This window comes from Exophiala spinifera (assembly GCF_000836115.1).
Source record: "Exophiala spinifera strain CBS 89968 unplaced genomic scaffold supercont1.11, whole genome shotgun sequence".
In the NCBI taxonomy this organism is placed as follows: domain Eukaryota; kingdom Fungi; phylum Ascomycota; class Eurotiomycetes; order Chaetothyriales; family Herpotrichiellaceae; genus Exophiala; species Exophiala spinifera.
In genome coordinates, this window is record NW_015622523.1 from 281,875 (window position 1) to 297,308 (window position 15,434).

The 15,434-nt window shown below is 51.3% G+C and overlaps 6 protein-coding genes across 6 annotated transcripts; 4 read left to right on the plus strand and 2 right to left on the minus strand.

The window, feature by feature from the left end:
• Window positions 1-252: 252 nt before the first annotated feature.
• Window positions 253-1,287, plus strand: PV08_11937 (ornithine carbamoyltransferase; the record flags this gene model as incomplete). The annotated part of the gene is made up of 1 exon (XM_016386244.1): window positions 253-1,287. The coding sequence occupies one exon, from the start codon at window positions 253-255 to the stop codon at window positions 1,285-1,287; it is 1,035 nt and encodes a 344-aa protein (XP_016230052.1).
• Window positions 1,288-1,702: 415 nt separating this feature from the next.
• Window positions 1,703-5,353, plus strand: PV08_11938 (uncharacterized protein; the record flags this gene model as incomplete). The annotated part of the gene is made up of 2 exons (XM_016386245.1): window positions 1,703-3,346; window positions 4,196-5,353. 2 exons carry the CDS (start codon window positions 1,703-1,705, stop codon window positions 5,351-5,353), a joined length of 2,802 nt encoding a protein of 933 aa, XP_016230053.1.
• Window positions 5,354-5,753: 400 nt separating this feature from the next.
• PV08_11939 (uncharacterized protein) lies at window positions 5,754-6,969 on the minus strand (the record flags this gene model as incomplete). The annotated part of the gene is made up of 5 exons (XM_016386246.1): window positions 5,754-5,966; window positions 6,019-6,134; window positions 6,181-6,290; window positions 6,351-6,549; window positions 6,594-6,969. 5 exons carry the CDS (start codon window positions 6,967-6,969, stop codon window positions 5,754-5,756), a joined length of 1,014 nt encoding a protein of 337 aa, XP_016230054.1.
• Window positions 6,970-7,687: 718 nt separating this feature from the next.
• PV08_11940 (uncharacterized protein) lies at window positions 7,688-8,710 on the plus strand (the record flags this gene model as incomplete). Its single annotated transcript, XM_016386247.1, has 1 exon — window positions 7,688-8,710. The coding sequence occupies one exon, from the start codon at window positions 7,688-7,690 to the stop codon at window positions 8,708-8,710; it is 1,023 nt and encodes a 340-aa protein (XP_016230055.1).
• Window positions 8,711-9,048: 338 nt separating this feature from the next.
• On the minus strand, window positions 9,049-13,089 carry PV08_11941 (uncharacterized protein; the record flags this gene model as incomplete). The annotated part of the gene is made up of 1 exon (XM_016386248.1): window positions 9,049-13,089. The coding sequence occupies one exon, from the start codon at window positions 13,087-13,089 to the stop codon at window positions 9,049-9,051; it is 4,041 nt and encodes a 1,346-aa protein (XP_016230056.1).
• Window positions 13,090-13,901: 812 nt separating this feature from the next.
• PV08_11942 (uncharacterized protein) lies at window positions 13,902-15,215 on the plus strand (the record flags this gene model as incomplete). The annotated part of the gene is made up of 1 exon (XM_016386249.1): window positions 13,902-15,215. The coding sequence occupies one exon, from the start codon at window positions 13,902-13,904 to the stop codon at window positions 15,213-15,215; it is 1,314 nt and encodes a 437-aa protein (XP_016230057.1).
• Window positions 15,216-15,434: the final 219 nt, after the last annotated feature.

Here is a 15,434-nt window from a genome sequence, read left to right on the forward strand (position 1 = left end):
TTTCCTCCGCAATGCTGGGAATTAAACATCCTGGGGAAGCAAGAAGCTTGATGATAAGCTTAATTTTTTTTTCTCCAACTGCGGCGTGAAGCGAATAATGATGAATCCAGGGTCCATGTTTTTTCTTTTGCTTCTGTCGTCGTGACTCAGAAATAATTTTACACACGAGCGTCCCCTACACTATATCTTGTTGTGGGTGGTGCTTCACAGACACCTACACCATTATCTAGAGTTTCTATCTGTGCACTCAACATGCCGCCTCTTCGCCCTCTCCTCCGACCCTTCCAGCGACATACTCGCTCATTAGCGACCTCCGCCTCGTCTAAACCTCGACATCTTCTTTCCCTCTCCGAAGTCAGCGCGACCGAATTGGCAACGCTGGTGAACAATGCCACCCACCACAAAACACACCGAGCAGACGCTTCGTGGCCGCTGCGGAACTCGCTTTACGGTCAAACCGTAGCACTTCTCTTCTCCAAACTCTCGACCCGCACGCGGGTGTCGACCGAAGGCGCAGTGGCCTCGATGGGAGGACATCCAATGTTCCTGGGCAAAAACGATATACAACTCGGAGTCAACGAGTCATTATACGATACGTCCAAAGTGATATCGAGCATGGTGTCGTCCATCGTGGCGCGGGTCGGCCCACACGCCGACATCGCGAACCTGGCCAAGGACTCGTCTGTGCCCGTGATAAACGCACTGTGTGACACGTACCATCCCATGCAGATCATTGCGGACTTTGCGACGCTGACGCAGACCTTCAACTCGCCGGCTGAGAACCTCAAGGGCCTGAAGATCGCCTGGGTAGGTGACGCCAACAATGTGCTGTTCGACATGTGCATTGGCGCGAAGAAGTTGGGCATTAACATGGCTGTCGCGACGCCAAAGGGCTACGAGATCCCCGACAAGATCAAGCGGGAGATCGCCGGCACCGAAGGCGACGGGAGGCTGGAGGAAACAAACGTGCCGGAAGAAGCGGTCAAGAAGTGCGACGTCATCGTCACGGATACGTGGATCTCGATGGGCCAGGAAGAAGAAAAGGTGAAACGACTAAAGGCTTTCGAAGGCTATCAGGTCACTAATGCCATGGCTGAACGGGGCGGAGCCAACAAGACCTGGAAGTTCATGCACTGTCTGCCCCGGCATGCTGAGGAGGTCAATGATGAAGTCTTCTACGGTGACAGGTCACTGGTTTTCCCCGAGGCTCAAAATCGCTTGTGGTCTGCTATCGCCACGCTGGAAGGGTTTGTGGTAAATAAGGGCACCATCCGGAAAAGTTCATAGACAAAAAAGAACATGACGGCGTTGTAAGAACTTCTAAACTGGTGAGTTCTGACGCTGGCAAGCATGACCCCTATTCCTATTTCTGCAGCTCTTCCGTGGTCTTATCTTGCGTACTTTTTTGATCCTTTTCTTCCCTCTTCCAACAACCTCAGGCCAACAATATGAGGATGAATGGAATGCTTCCTTTACAAACAGTAGTTTGAAAGTGCCCAAAGTTCTCTTTTAAGGAGAAGAAGGCGGTCAACCACATCATGTGATATCGAATGCAGGCCGACACAGCCGGTGGCTGTGTCTTGTACACCGATGCTGCGCCAGCCCGGTGCGAACTTCAGCCTGAAAAGGCTTCTCGCCGATCTAGGCAGAAATAACACGTTACCCTCACCGATCTTTCCTGATTACCGGCTACTCAAAGAAAATGGCATACTCACAGAGAGTGGCATATCGTCACAAGAGCCTCGAGTCACCAGGCGAACAGATCCGTCTTCTCACGATTGCTCCAGGGCTAGAATCCCAAAGTGTACAATGTTCGATCACCCACCATCGTTTGGCCGCAGCACCCGAGTATGAGGCTCTCTCGTACATGTGGGGTTCCAAAGATAATCCTGTCGAGATATCACTCAAGGACGACCAAGAACAGGGTACCTTCAGCGTTACTCAAAATCTGCACCAGGCGTTATGCCGTCTGAGATACCAAGACCGGGAGCGGGTCATGTGGGTCGACGCAATCAGTATCAATCAGGGCGATAATGTCGAGAAGAGCTCTCAAGTTCCAAGAATGAAGAAGATTTTCGAAAATGCCAAACGTGTCATTGCCTGGCTCGGTGAAGCCGGTGAAGATAGCGACAGAGCGATAGAATGGATTGAAGAGCTTGCAGAAAGCCTTAGGAACTGGGAGCGGGCCGGCTTCAACACCAACTTCGTAGACTCATGGATTACGATAAAACTTTTAAACATCTTGCAACAGTCAGACCGTGATGGAACTTGGACCGCGCTTTGGAGGTTGCTCTCGCGGGATTACTGGGGTCGAATATGGATTATCCAGGAAATCACATTTGCACGGGAGCTTGTCCTGTGCTGCGGGAGAAAATACTTCCTTTTGCCCGGGCTGGTGAAAGTTCTGTCTGAGCTACTCCTCATGCGTGGCCACCACCATGAACACCCTCGAAGGTGGCCAGAGGCATTCGAGAAGCTATTTAACGGCAGTAATCTCTTGCTCATGGAGGGTTTACGACAAACGAGGACAAGTCCCAAATCTCCCCAGTTGTTTTTGTTCACCTTGCAGAGCTTTTGTCATTCCAGGTCTGAAAAGCCACACGACCAAATCTATGCTCTTCTCGGTTTCTTAGAAGGGTCTAAGAGGCCATATCAGGGTGTGATTCACGTCGACTACGAACGAACTGTTGAAGATGTATTTACGGATGTAGTTGAGTACTGCATTTCAGCACCTCGAAGTATTGATAATTTGCTCCAGCAGGACCCAATTGCGTCAAATGATGATGATTACATCCTCTCTTCCGCAGTTGCTATGCTCACGAAACGGCCTCACGGCCCGCTAAGTATTCTCTGTGCTGCATTCCCATTTGGTCGCGATCCAGGGTGGCCATCATGGCTGCCGGACTGGCGTCGCTCTGCCAGCTTTGCCACAATGGGCAAAGTTGGTGACGAGTTGTTTCAAGCAAGCGCAGATCACCCTGCACACTATATGTTTTCGCCAGACCGCCGAGTACTTCATGTCTTCGGCTACAAGGTTGATAATATCAAGGAGTCATCAGCCTACATGTCATCGTGCTGGACCTCTTTTGTCGAGAGGGGAAAGAGTAAAGAAGATCTAGGATCCATGATAAAGCAAGTCCGACAGTGGGCAGAATTTGCTGTTGCTAGGACTGCCGCTGGTGGTCCCGGAGAAGATCTGAGAGTCTTCGATGCCGAAAGGTTCTGGCGCACATTGGCCTTCGACTCAGGAAGGACGGCCTGGGATATTCAAATGCCGAAATCATGGCGTGATATGAGCCTAGAAAGGCTCGAGGATTTGCTAAAGCATGGCACAATGGTGGACGACGTGAGAGTGCTGAGTTGGCTGCGGTCGACAACTCATTTTCGTCGCTTCACTTTGTCCTCCGCCAATCGCTATCTCATGGTTCCCTTTCACGCAGCCGCAGGAGATGCTATATGTATACTTCTTGGTTGCGATGTGCCTGTAGTACTCAGGGAGAAAGAAGGGCACTGGTTATGGATTGGGGGCTGCTTTTGTCAGGATTTGATGCATGGAGAAGGCATTCCTTCTGATGGGGCAGGTCTACAATCATTTGACCTTCAGCATTCCTTCTGATGGGGCAGGTCTACAATCATTTGACCTTCATTGATGCCGTACACGAATACAAGAGTCTGTATTCTTCATACTGCTTGCTCATATCACTCATGTGAACGGGAGATATACCTTCAGGCATCCCCCTCGTGCAGACAAGAGAGACAGATACAGGAGGGTCGAGGTAAGAGGTGTGAAGTATATATCTCGGCTAAGTTGCCCATGTGTCTGTCACTGCTTTCACATGCCTCGGTTCACCAAACAGACCACCATCTACTAATAACATCACCACACTCACTGTCCTTTTCGCGACAACGATATTTCTCTCATACTCTTCCCATTGAAGGTTACCGACATTGCCCTCGTCTTGCTCTTCTACTCTTACTTCGTCTTGGCTCGGACGGTCCACCATATCAGCCAACCTACCTTATGCGTTGATCGCTCTCGGTGGAATTCCCAGCCTGAACGTGTCCAACACACCCAGAGCAATGGAGGTACGTAGTCTCTCTATCCAGCTTGCGAGTTCTTCGTTCTGTTCTGTAGTACGCGCAAACAAAGCTGCTCGAGCTTGTGTAGGACTAACCTCTTCAATTGCACGAATAGTCCCCGTCATTATCTCGCTCATCCTCCTTCGCACCGGGTCCCCATCGCCGCTCGCATCCCAACCTGCACCACCTCTCCCTCGCACCCTTGACGCCCAAATACCCAATCGATCCAGCCGACTACTCCGCCTACTTCGACCCGTCGACCAGCGAACTGCACACCATCACGTCGATCTCGCAGATATCCAGCCTCCCCTCCCCGAGCGGGATCCTGACGTCGCACTCCGCCGCACACTCGCGCGCGAGCTCTCGCACCCGTCAGCTGCGCAAAAAGACACGCAGCGCCATCTCGGTGCACGACCACCCTGCCGCGCATCCTCATCATGCACACGCGCATTTCGCTGGGGCCTTGACGAGCGAAGGGTTCGGACACAAGACCACCACTGTCAACGCGTCCGCGTCCCGCCCTGGTCTGCCTCATCTCCACACGACCGACCCTTCCTGGCTGATCCAGACCGGCCTCGCGCTGACCGAGGGGTCGCGCGAGTCCAAGGGCCAGTCGTGGATTGGCAAACGCGACTCTTCGACGTCGCTGCATTCGCCGGCAACGCCCGCCGAGGAGAGGGACCGAGACGTCACCAACAGTCACCACAGACTCTATCCGCCGAGTCTATCCTCCCGACGGAGCCTCAGTCGCGCCGGAAGACGCAACAGTCGACGGTCTTTGGCCGTTACGCCCGCGCTGCGGACGCCCCTGGACGAAGAAGCCATGCCGCATTGGGACGACGATGTACAGACTCAAGCGGAGATCGCGGCGCAAGTCGAGAGTGAGTTTGCGGATGAGTTCGAGGACGATCCGTACGGCTTACTGGATTTCGAAGGCCAGTTCGACAGCGATGACGAGGAAGAGGTACGGCGCGAGATCTCACGCTACAGACTTGGCCGGTGGATGGATGGCGTCGTGGATGTGTTTTTGAGGCTGGAGGAGTTTCCAGATTCGTCAGACACCCCTCGGGATCACGATGTTGACTTGGAGGCTGCTGGAAATGCTGTAAAGACTGAACTGACTGATTCCAAAGCCACGACGCAGCCGAAAGATGTTGACGACACTAGTGCAGTGTCCGATGCGTCTATCGAGCCACCGCCAGACAAACCAAACGGTGTTTGGGATGATGTGGTCTGGTTTGGCCGTCTCTTGGTCCGTACGGTCAGGTCATAGATAAGGCCCATCATGATACTATTTGATTCGAATCGCCAATCTGGGAGGTTGGCTATGCCTACCATTCTCGTTGTCACTCAAGTTGTAATTTTATGACATACTTCTCGAACCCCGTTCATGCTGTTTTCTTCCAACGTGGATCTGCTGTAACCTGGTTTTTGTTCATTGGAAAAAAGAAAGGTGAAGTCTGGGCTCAATAACTCGGCTCTCTTCGCCATGCGCCTTTCCCTGGCTCAGTAATGGACATGGGATTTCAGGGTGCCATCTCATCTCTTTGTAAACAGAGAAATACTCTCCGTATCAGGTTGCCATCTCAACTCCTTGAAAACAGAAATAATCCTTTTGTGTCACCAAGTCAGAACATATCTTCACCTCCCGCTTGGTCGAACGATCTTGGTTTTCAGCCGCTCAAGTCAAGGATCTCCGGCTCGCGATGAGGCTTCTTCTGTGAGCGCACGAACACAATGTCATCGTCCTCGTCCTGAAATTCGCGCTTCATTCCACTTATGACCGTGTCATTGTCATCGCCCGACGCAGTCTCTGTCTTGACTTTCGAGCCTCTCTCTTTCTTGACTCTGCTTTCCACGGCTTGACGACTAAGTGTCAATTCGGCCTACGTTTGAAAGATTAGTACGATCTCACCATGCAGAGGATGATTGGTCTACCTGCTGGCGTCCCACGAGCTCCTTCAACTCTTCGACCGACAGTGTATTGACATCTCTCCTTTCCAGCGGCTCGGGACTTGGTGTTCGAGGGATGACTCCGAGTATTTGCAAATCACCTACACAGGTCAGACATGGTACTTGGCGGGAGTGCTAGAGGCATACGCTTGGTTCTGTACAGGAAAACAAAGATAACCAAAGGTCCGGAGTCGATCACATTAGCGTGGACAGTTCTCTTGCTGGTCTTTCCGGGGACAGGGAGGGCCGGTCCAAGACTAGATAGCTCCATCAGCAACTGCTTGCGTTTATCAACAACAGAGAAAGCTAAGACTTACCCAATGGTGGCGCCAATTGCTCGACCCTTCAGCGCTTTTTCAGGGATCGGGTCCTCGACTAGTGTGGGCGGCTTGTGTGTCGTAGCATGCGTACTTTCTTTACGGAAGTAGGTCTTTTGTCGCCACACTTTCACCTTGATGGTTCCTAGCTGGCCATACTTCTCGAAACCTTGACTTCCTGTAGGAGGTTCTTCATCGGCTAAAAATCTCAGCAGTGGACGAAGAATTTTCCTGGTGACTTACTCGTTGTTAGCTCTTTCCAGTAGAAACGCCTTGTGGTAGTGTTATCGCCCTGAACCTTCATACTATTCCTTGTGAGGGACAATGAGCCTGTCAACTCGTACTGGGAGCGTGTAGCCGCTCGCCCTCCCATGGACTGTCCGTCGCAGTATGTGATAAAGTTAATCTGATCGGCCTCGCCAAAGTCTATGCCTTTCAGTAGCTTGAAATTGATGGCAAAGTCAAGACCAGGAGTGGACTCGATGTATTTGATAATCGTGGGTGCATTGCCACCGTCAGCGGCCCGGTGGATTTCGACGACCTCTGGTTCAGCGGTGTACTCTGGCAACACTCGTCCGTCGCTGGACACTGTTACCTCGAGCTTGTTATGGATGGCCATGGCGCAGAACTCAGCCTCACAGAGCGAAGTGTGGTTTTGCGGGACGAGAAACTTGTTGGGGCAAGAACATCGAAGGGGCGTGTATCTGCAAAGGGAGTGAGGTGAAGAGGAGAAGCGAACAAGTAGTACCTACAAGCTACTGACTTACCTCTGAGTCTGAGCAACCTCCACGGAGTGAAGTCGTTGACTGGGCAGTGAAGTGAGTCTGCAGTTGCGAATTGGGCTCTCATGGTTTCCTGGCCCAGGTTTGTGAGATTCAGCGAATGTCAAGGGGAAGAAGTTGAACGGAGCACAGAGGATGATCTTTTGTTTGGTTATCTTTTATCTCTTGTTCCCATTTGGTTTCTGATTCAGCTTCTGATTCAGCCTCAGCCTCAGTCAGCCTTAGCTTCAGCTCCAATGTCAATATTGGCCTCGGCCCAATGAGCAGCCTCCCATCTCAGCCTCAGCCAGCCTCCCGCGCGACCACAAGGTCAACCTCCCATGACAAAACACGCCACAAACACCACCACACCGTAGCTATCACTTGACCACGATGTCAGCCGAGGCATGTATACGTACAACAAGACCAGAGTGAGACAAGGACATAGATGCAAGTGCAGATGCTGATTCAAGATATTTGAAACCTTGTCTCTTCTTCCCACGCGTTCACCACACCAAGAAGTTAGAACTGAGCGAAACTCAACTCTTGAAGACACGCCGATACACAAACCAGAACATGCATCTCTTCACTTTCCCTTTTACTATCCTCCTTCACTCCCTCGTCTTTCTCCCCTCGACACAGGCATGGGGCTCCCTCGGCCACCGCACCGTGGCCTACCTCGCATCTCTCTACTTCACACCGCAATCCACCACGTTCACCAACCAGCTCCTCAACGGCCAGGACATTTCTGAAGCGGCCCTCTTCCCCGACAAAGTCCGCCACATGCCTTCTTTCGCCTACACGGCCGGCTGGCACTACATAGACGCGCAGGACGACCCTCCGCGCCAGTGCGGGATCAACATCACGCGCGACTGTCTGCCCAAGGATGGCGGATGCGTCGTGAGCGCCATCGCGAACCACACGTCCCGCGTCGCCGATGCCACCCTCTCACGCTTCTACCGCGGGCAGTCGTTGCGCTTCATGATGCATTTCTTCGGCGACGTCCACCAGCCTCTACACACCGAGAACCGGTCTCGAGGCGGCAACGACATTCCTGTCTCCTTCGACCACCACGCCACCAACCTCCATAGTGTATGGGATACTTTTATCCCCAACAAGCACGCTGGGCCAGATACGCGCGACCACGACGACGAACTCCTCGCCGCGTTCCGCTGGGCACAACGCCTGTTCGCCCAATCCCAATCCGAACCCCACGACACCCACTCATCCCCGACCGCCGTGACCAACAACGTCGACGATGAATGTCTCTCTGACGCCACGGACTGCGGCTTATTGTGGGCCTCGGAGGCAAACGCCTATGTATGTTCCTACGTCCTGGCGCACGACGTACTGCACAAGGACCTCGGCGGGACGTACTACGAAGGCGCCGTGCCCATCGTAGACGAATTGATAGGCAAAGCGGGCCGAAGACTAGCTGCGTGGATCAACGCCATTACAAGTACCTCTGGAATGGACCTAGGAGAGTCTACGTTGACGACGACCGACGTCGACATGTCCGCCGCGGGTGAGGATGGGGATGAGGGCATGGTGGATCTACCACAACAACACCACATATTGGTCCTTCAGCCGGGAGAGTGAGATGAGACAAGACATTCTCGTGAGAAAGAACACAGGAGCTTCTCAACCCACCACGACTACATGAGCATGAAACCGTCATCAAAGTGTTGAAATTGTCGACATGTCATGTCATATGAATGCAAATTTATGTACCCAGTCAAATATTAGCCTCGTTGTTAGGACATAATGCAGACGAACTAATGAGTTTGGATTACTCTTCATCTTCCTGGAAACATGAATAACATGTTATTGTCGCTTCCCTATTACAGAGTATGATTACAAAGTCTCAATCTATACATCATCATATGTATGCAGGCTATTACTCGGTACCCGAACCAGGTGGACAATCATTGTATGTGCTATGATACCAGTTTGTGGTCACCGTTTTCGACACCAACAACCACTTCTGCAGCTATCATCTCCCCTTCTTGGTCAATAATGTCCCTTACACTGCGACGGGCAGAAGTCACCAATCCACCGTAGTGATCTTCCAATCTACCCTTTTCAATAAACTTTTTGAGCTTGGATTGTTCCTTGTCCATATCCTTGCGGACGCCTTCCAACTCACCCTGTGGGTATCGTTCCTGCAAACTCGTAGGAAATGCCTCCCTGTCCGAAATCTCCTTGGGCGAAAACAAATGAATACTGGCCCCTTCAAACTGCTCCAGAAGAAATACTCGTTCGATCGTGCGGAACAGACACGTCTGCTGCATCTCGTTTTGCACAAACTTGTCGTCCTTGCCGCTGGTATCGTTGATCAGCAACCAGTTGTCTCTAATCATCACTCTCCTCCATATCAGGGCTCGAAGGTCATCCTGTTTGTGACCTGCCAAGTCTGAAAAGTCAACAATCCTCAGAGCGATAGCACACTCCTGCCCGACAACTTCAGGGTTATCCTCTGGCATGCCAACCCACTCGACCGAATCCATGAGAGTCAACAGGTCAACCAGCTCCTCGATCGACAGCGGTGTTTGATGGACCAAAGACTTCAGAATCTGCTTCAGCTGTCTCTTAAGACCCGGCATATCCTTAACAAGCCTGGAAGCGAAATTTTCTGCAGCCAGATCGAATGCCGCTTTCTCATCCACAGCAGCTCCAACTGTGGCCATGATATGCTGGAAGGTCCGTTCTTGAATGTCAATGATGGACAAATCACGGTCGTATCGTTCAGTCGAACGAGGACGTCTATCAGCACCTTCATCTGCTGCCAGTCCGGCTAGCTTGGCTAGCGACAACTCGGTCTTCTTGTTCCACACATCAACAGTCTCTTCAGCCGCAACATTTCGCAGTGTCTTCTCGGCCCGCGCATAGTTATCGCTACCAACAACATCGTGAATCCAGCTGAGCTTGCCTACACTCTGTCCATATTTCTCAGCCTTCCTGAAGAACCATGAGAGAAACTGCTGCTTTTTCTCATCTTCTTGGCCTTTGACCAAAAGATTGCCGCATTCATCATCCTCGATCATCTGGCTAAAACTGGCCCACGCCCATGCTTTCCCGAATCGGTCGAAGTATGTCTCAGCTTGAGCCTGCATCTCAGAGATGATTCTTGCATTTGTGTCCTTGAGCATTGGATTCTCCTCGGCTTCCTTCGTTAACCTGACGTAGTATGAAATGTGCAGAACAACAAGCATGGGGCAGTTTTTCAATTTCTCAGCCAACTGAATCGCTCCTGGCATATTGAAGCGGGAGACAGCATCAAGCGCGGTGTTCAAACGGTCACGCTTCTCGTCCTTTAAGCTTTTGACCTCGTCTTTCAGGACTTCTGGGTCCTTCTCCAGCTCTTTGAGGTGGCATTCGGCTTGGATCGACTCCTCCGTCGCCACACGAGAGAATAATTCGACTTCGGAGGGTAAGCGAGCAGCAAGGTCTTTCAACACAGTTTTACTGGGTGCTTCATATGGTTTGCCATCCAAATCCGTCGGCAGTTTCTTCTTCTTACTCTTGCCCAGAGAATAATCCCACCACTCGGCCAAGAAGTTGCGAACGTCGTAGATGAGGCGCTGGCCAAACCTAAACGGTTCCGGTGCCGATGTCCACGGGTGAGGAATGTCCACGGGGAATCCTGCTACAAGCACGCCGTCTTGGAACACCTCGTCGCCTAAGCCGTACAGAGGCGCATTGTCTTCCCGAAATTTGAATGCCGCAGTATATGACGCTATCCACAGGTCAACCGCCTCTTTGAGATAGTCTGCGACAATTCTAGGGTCCGTCACTTGCATCGGCTCCAATTCTGGAATGCAGCTAACCAACTCGGACATCAGATGGCCGATATTATTGGTACTATTGATGAGCCAGTGCCGTATTCGATCTTTCTCGCCCTTCTCCGGGTCGGGGTACTTTTGTCTCGACTCGTGAAGTGCACGAAGGGTGAACTCAAGATAGGGCATCTCCCGATCCTCCAGGGGATATTTTCGTTGAATTTCTTCTTGTACTTTCCAAACAGCTTGAGCGGCAGCTAGTTTCTCGGCATTCAAGAGAAGTTGGAACCGAACATTGCGAGAGATAGCAGAAGGGTAGTGATCCATCAAATGTTGAGCTAGGTCGTCAAGGGCCTTGGCCCTCAGCCGTAGATGCATTTCGATAGAAGGAGCGCTCTTGGGAACATGCTTCGAACTTGAGGACAGGATCTCCGAGCTGATGCTCAACGCTGCTGCAGCAATCTCTTCGTCCGGGAAGGTCTGAGTAATGTTTTTCAAATCGAACGGGTTCTGTTTGATGGTTCCAAAAAAGACTGCTTGTTCAATCTTGCTTTTCGCACTTATTCGGTTGTGGGCTTCTTCCACCTCAAACTCCTCGCTTTCACGAAGGTGTGATGCCATCTTGACGATGCCGAAGCCTTGAACGCCCAGCACAAGCGCTGACTGCTTCTCGGTAACTTCCAAGGCATAGCCAAGTACCTTGTAAATTGTTCCATCTTGGAAACGTACACAGTCTTGGAATGGTGGTGGTAACGATTGTCGTTCTGCCAGCAGCTGTGATGACGGCGATTCTCTGATCTTAGCCAGCGAAAAAATCACGATGGCGGTTTCGAACAGGACGAAAGCCACAGGTTGAGTTCTTGAGACACACAGCCTGGGTCGCCACGATTGAGGCTCTGAAGTCTTAGTGGAATAGCATGTGATCGGGTGTACCACTTTCACTCTGGCTCCCTCATCCACCACCATTTCAATCAGGTAATACGTCGTTTCCGTATCCTGGGTGACTGAAGTCAAGACCATCATCGGAGCACCATGACTGCCTTTACGAGTCAAAGCCGTGGTGGCCCCCGTGGACAGTTCAACGTCAAGCACCTTGAACTGCAGAGACGGTATGTCAGGAAGGGTTCCCTTCAGTGCATTTCCAACTTCCTCTCTGAAACTGAATGATGTTTCAAGAGAGTTCCCAACGCTCAGATTGGTATTCCAGAATTCGATTTCCGCATCTTCGGTGGCCACCACGACATCACGTTGACCTTTCCTCGAGCCTCCAGCCTTGATGATGGGTGTGCCCTTTCTCCGATCGGCACCAAGGGCATTGCGAATGGTGCCAAATATGCCTCCAGTACCCCCGGTGTATTTTCGCAAGAACTGGACGCCAATACCGGGACGGCCCATCTGATCTCGAATTGTCAAGTGTACGACGCGGCCGTGTCTCAAAGACAGAACGAAACCGGACGGTTCAGCATTGACGAGCTCTTCCACAGCTTCGCCGCTCAACATACCGGGTATTGAACCCTGAACATTCGCATTTTGCCCTGGGATAAAGGTGGAGGCATTGGATATTGTCTCCCAGTATACTATTTTTCCCAATTTAGCAGACACTGCAACAATTCCCGGCTCTCCATTTGCAGATTTGGCGGTGAATGCTGCTAGCGGAAGAGGATCATCGATCGAAGCGGGAGGAAAAGGCAATTTGAAGGTGATGACATCTCGAGATGAAGGGGTAGATGCACTCGAATTGTATGGCCAAATTATAGCATCGCTGTGGGTGAGGGCAAGGGCGTATCCATACTCTTGGGAAATGACGCAAGAATAGGGGATCGTAGGCCGGTTTCTGATCTGCTCCGGAAGCGAGGGAAGTTGAGAAACAGTATAGAAGTCGTTGTTTGAGAGCGTCAATGTCGGATTGACTGTTGCCGCCGTTCGTTCCGAACGCTTTTCTGGCTTCTTTGCGCCGCGCAGGGTCAATTCCTTTTGGTGTGCAGGAGCTGTGGGGTGTCCGTTAGGTTTCTCATCGCCTGCCTCACGTCCAGCAATCTCATTCAGACTGGCTTCAGCCAGAGGTTCGAAGGTGTCTCGTCGCAAAGCCGATCGTTTTCTCTTTGCCTGGGGAAGTTTAATCGAGTCTTCCGGTCCCGATGATGGGCGTGTTCTCTTGGACCGGAGGGACTGCACGCGCGACGCGTCCGGTGAGAACATCCTGAGTGTACGAGGAACGCTCAGAACATTGAACGCAAGGAAAGAAAGGGAGAGTGTGGCTGTAGATCTAATGATGATGATGGGACATTGCTAGGGAGAGAAATGCGCTTTGTTATGACCGCGCCTGCATCTTATTGCCGTGTTCGCTGCTATAGCGAATCTGGTAGGCCTTGGCACTTTAGGCAAGGGTTTAGTGCCGCCCTATTCAGTTGGGCAGCAACTTTGGCCTGACTACTCCGTACTAACCTAGCATTTGGACCGAAACTGCACACCATCAGGCGAGCAGCCGCTGTTGTGTAAGACATGGATGACTCTCTGTGCCTTCACTGGCATAGCAACGCGGCCAATGACAGCCCTGGTGCGTGGGGGCTTCGTCTATGTGGTGGCCCCCAACAAGGCAAACCAAAAGATAGCCGCCGGCCCTTCTCATGAAACCGTTTCATCGTATGCATGATTCGCTTTGACAAAGGAATGTGGCTTGCAAGAGATTGAGACTCTCAAGTATGACTACCCTGTCACAAGACCCAAAGGCTGTAGCCTTCTGTGGCAGGCAGTCTTCAGAAATATCTGGGGTTATGTTACCGGAATCTTCGTCCCAACTTTCTGCAACATCATATGTCAACTACCTTTCAGTGGTCAGCGGGCCTGAAGCATCCTTTTTTATCTCCTCCTTGCACTGATAGTACGATCCTCCAACAAGGCAGTGACGCTCTGCGTCCTGGCCTAAATGAAACACCTAACCCTCCGGAGGCAGTGTCCAATCCGAAGCAGGCCCGGTCAATCAATACGCAACAAAGCACCTTGCGTCCACCATGGCATCGCCAAATGGGAGTGCATCATCATCAAGTACACAGTTCGTAAGAGGTTGGGTAAGCCAGCCGGACGGTCGCGGGACTTGGGACATAATACAGCAATGTGTGGCAACGTTGGCTCTTTGTAGCTGGTCATCTCAGGTTCTGAACATATTTCCCGGTGAAGGGCGCGTTTCATTCATGAAGTGGAAACTGCGCTGGGTACTGTTTACCCTTTTTTGGCCAGAGATCACGTTAGGAGTTGCATATGAGCAATGGGAGTCGGCCTCTCAGAGTGTCGAGGACTTTTCCAAAATAAGCAAGAAAGGCTACGAAACTTGGACTATGCGGCATGCTTTCTTTGCTGAAATGGGTGGTTTCCAGCTTCAGACACCAGACTTTCCAGTATTTGCCGTGGACAGTCAGCAGATTCTTTATCTCATCAAGAACAACTATATCACTTATCCCAATGTCGACGTTGAGACCATTTGGGACAAAAACAAGGCCGACGGGTTCGCCAGAGCAATCACACTGATACAGATCGCCTGGTTCAGCATTCAGTGCATCGGCCGCGGTATCCAACACTTGTCGTTGACGGCACTGGAACTTCTGACGATCAACATGATCTTCTGCACTTTGTTCACCTTCTATTTCTGGTACCACAAACCTCTGGATGTCCAAACTCCTATCGTTTTACCATCAGACACCACCATCGCCGAGATACTTGTGAAAGCTGGAGATCCAGCCCGGGAGCCCTACAAGCTGACGCCTCTGGATTTCATCGCTTCCCGGCCAACTCCAGCAAACTTTGTAGCTGCTTGGTGGTGGGGCCTGAGGCTATGCTTCGACGGCAAACTTTTCGAGATGGACAAGGGACCACGTCCGGCCACGACCTTTTCCCACTCAAGATCATTACCGCCTCGGGGTTACTCCTTCTGGTCTTGCCTCTGTAGGATTCTCATATCGTCAGCATACTTTGCCCTTCATTTTGCAGGGTGGAACTTCACACTTCCCACGACCCTTGAGCAGAAGCTATGGCACACTGCAATGATCTATTTTGTCGGGCTGTATTGTACTTACCTGGCCGTCTTCACCGTCGTGACGCTTCTTAGTGGGTGGATTGCAAGTAAATATTTCCAAAAAGAGGCAAGAACTTTTATTGAAGTTGCTTCTATGTTCCCGCAGTGGTTTCAGCTTTGTGGCTTACTGCCCATCTACGGGTCCTATGGTGTTATGCGCGCGTATCTAGTCATTGAAAGCTTCATCAGTCTGCGGATGCTACCTATGGATGCCTACGACACTGTCAACTGGTCTGATTTCATTTTTCATCTCTAGTTTGATGAGGTAGTGCTCAATTTTCTTAACTGCCAAGTCAGAGACAGAACAGCTAGAAGTATCCTTCATTGATTGAGTATCATAGCCAAAATCAATTGGTCCCCACTGCCACAGGTACCCGTCAGGACCTACATTGAGATAGCCCTGTAAATTGGTAGTTGATGCAATGTAGTCTATTGAACAGTCCTCTGTCATAACGACTCATCGCTTGAAGAGCAA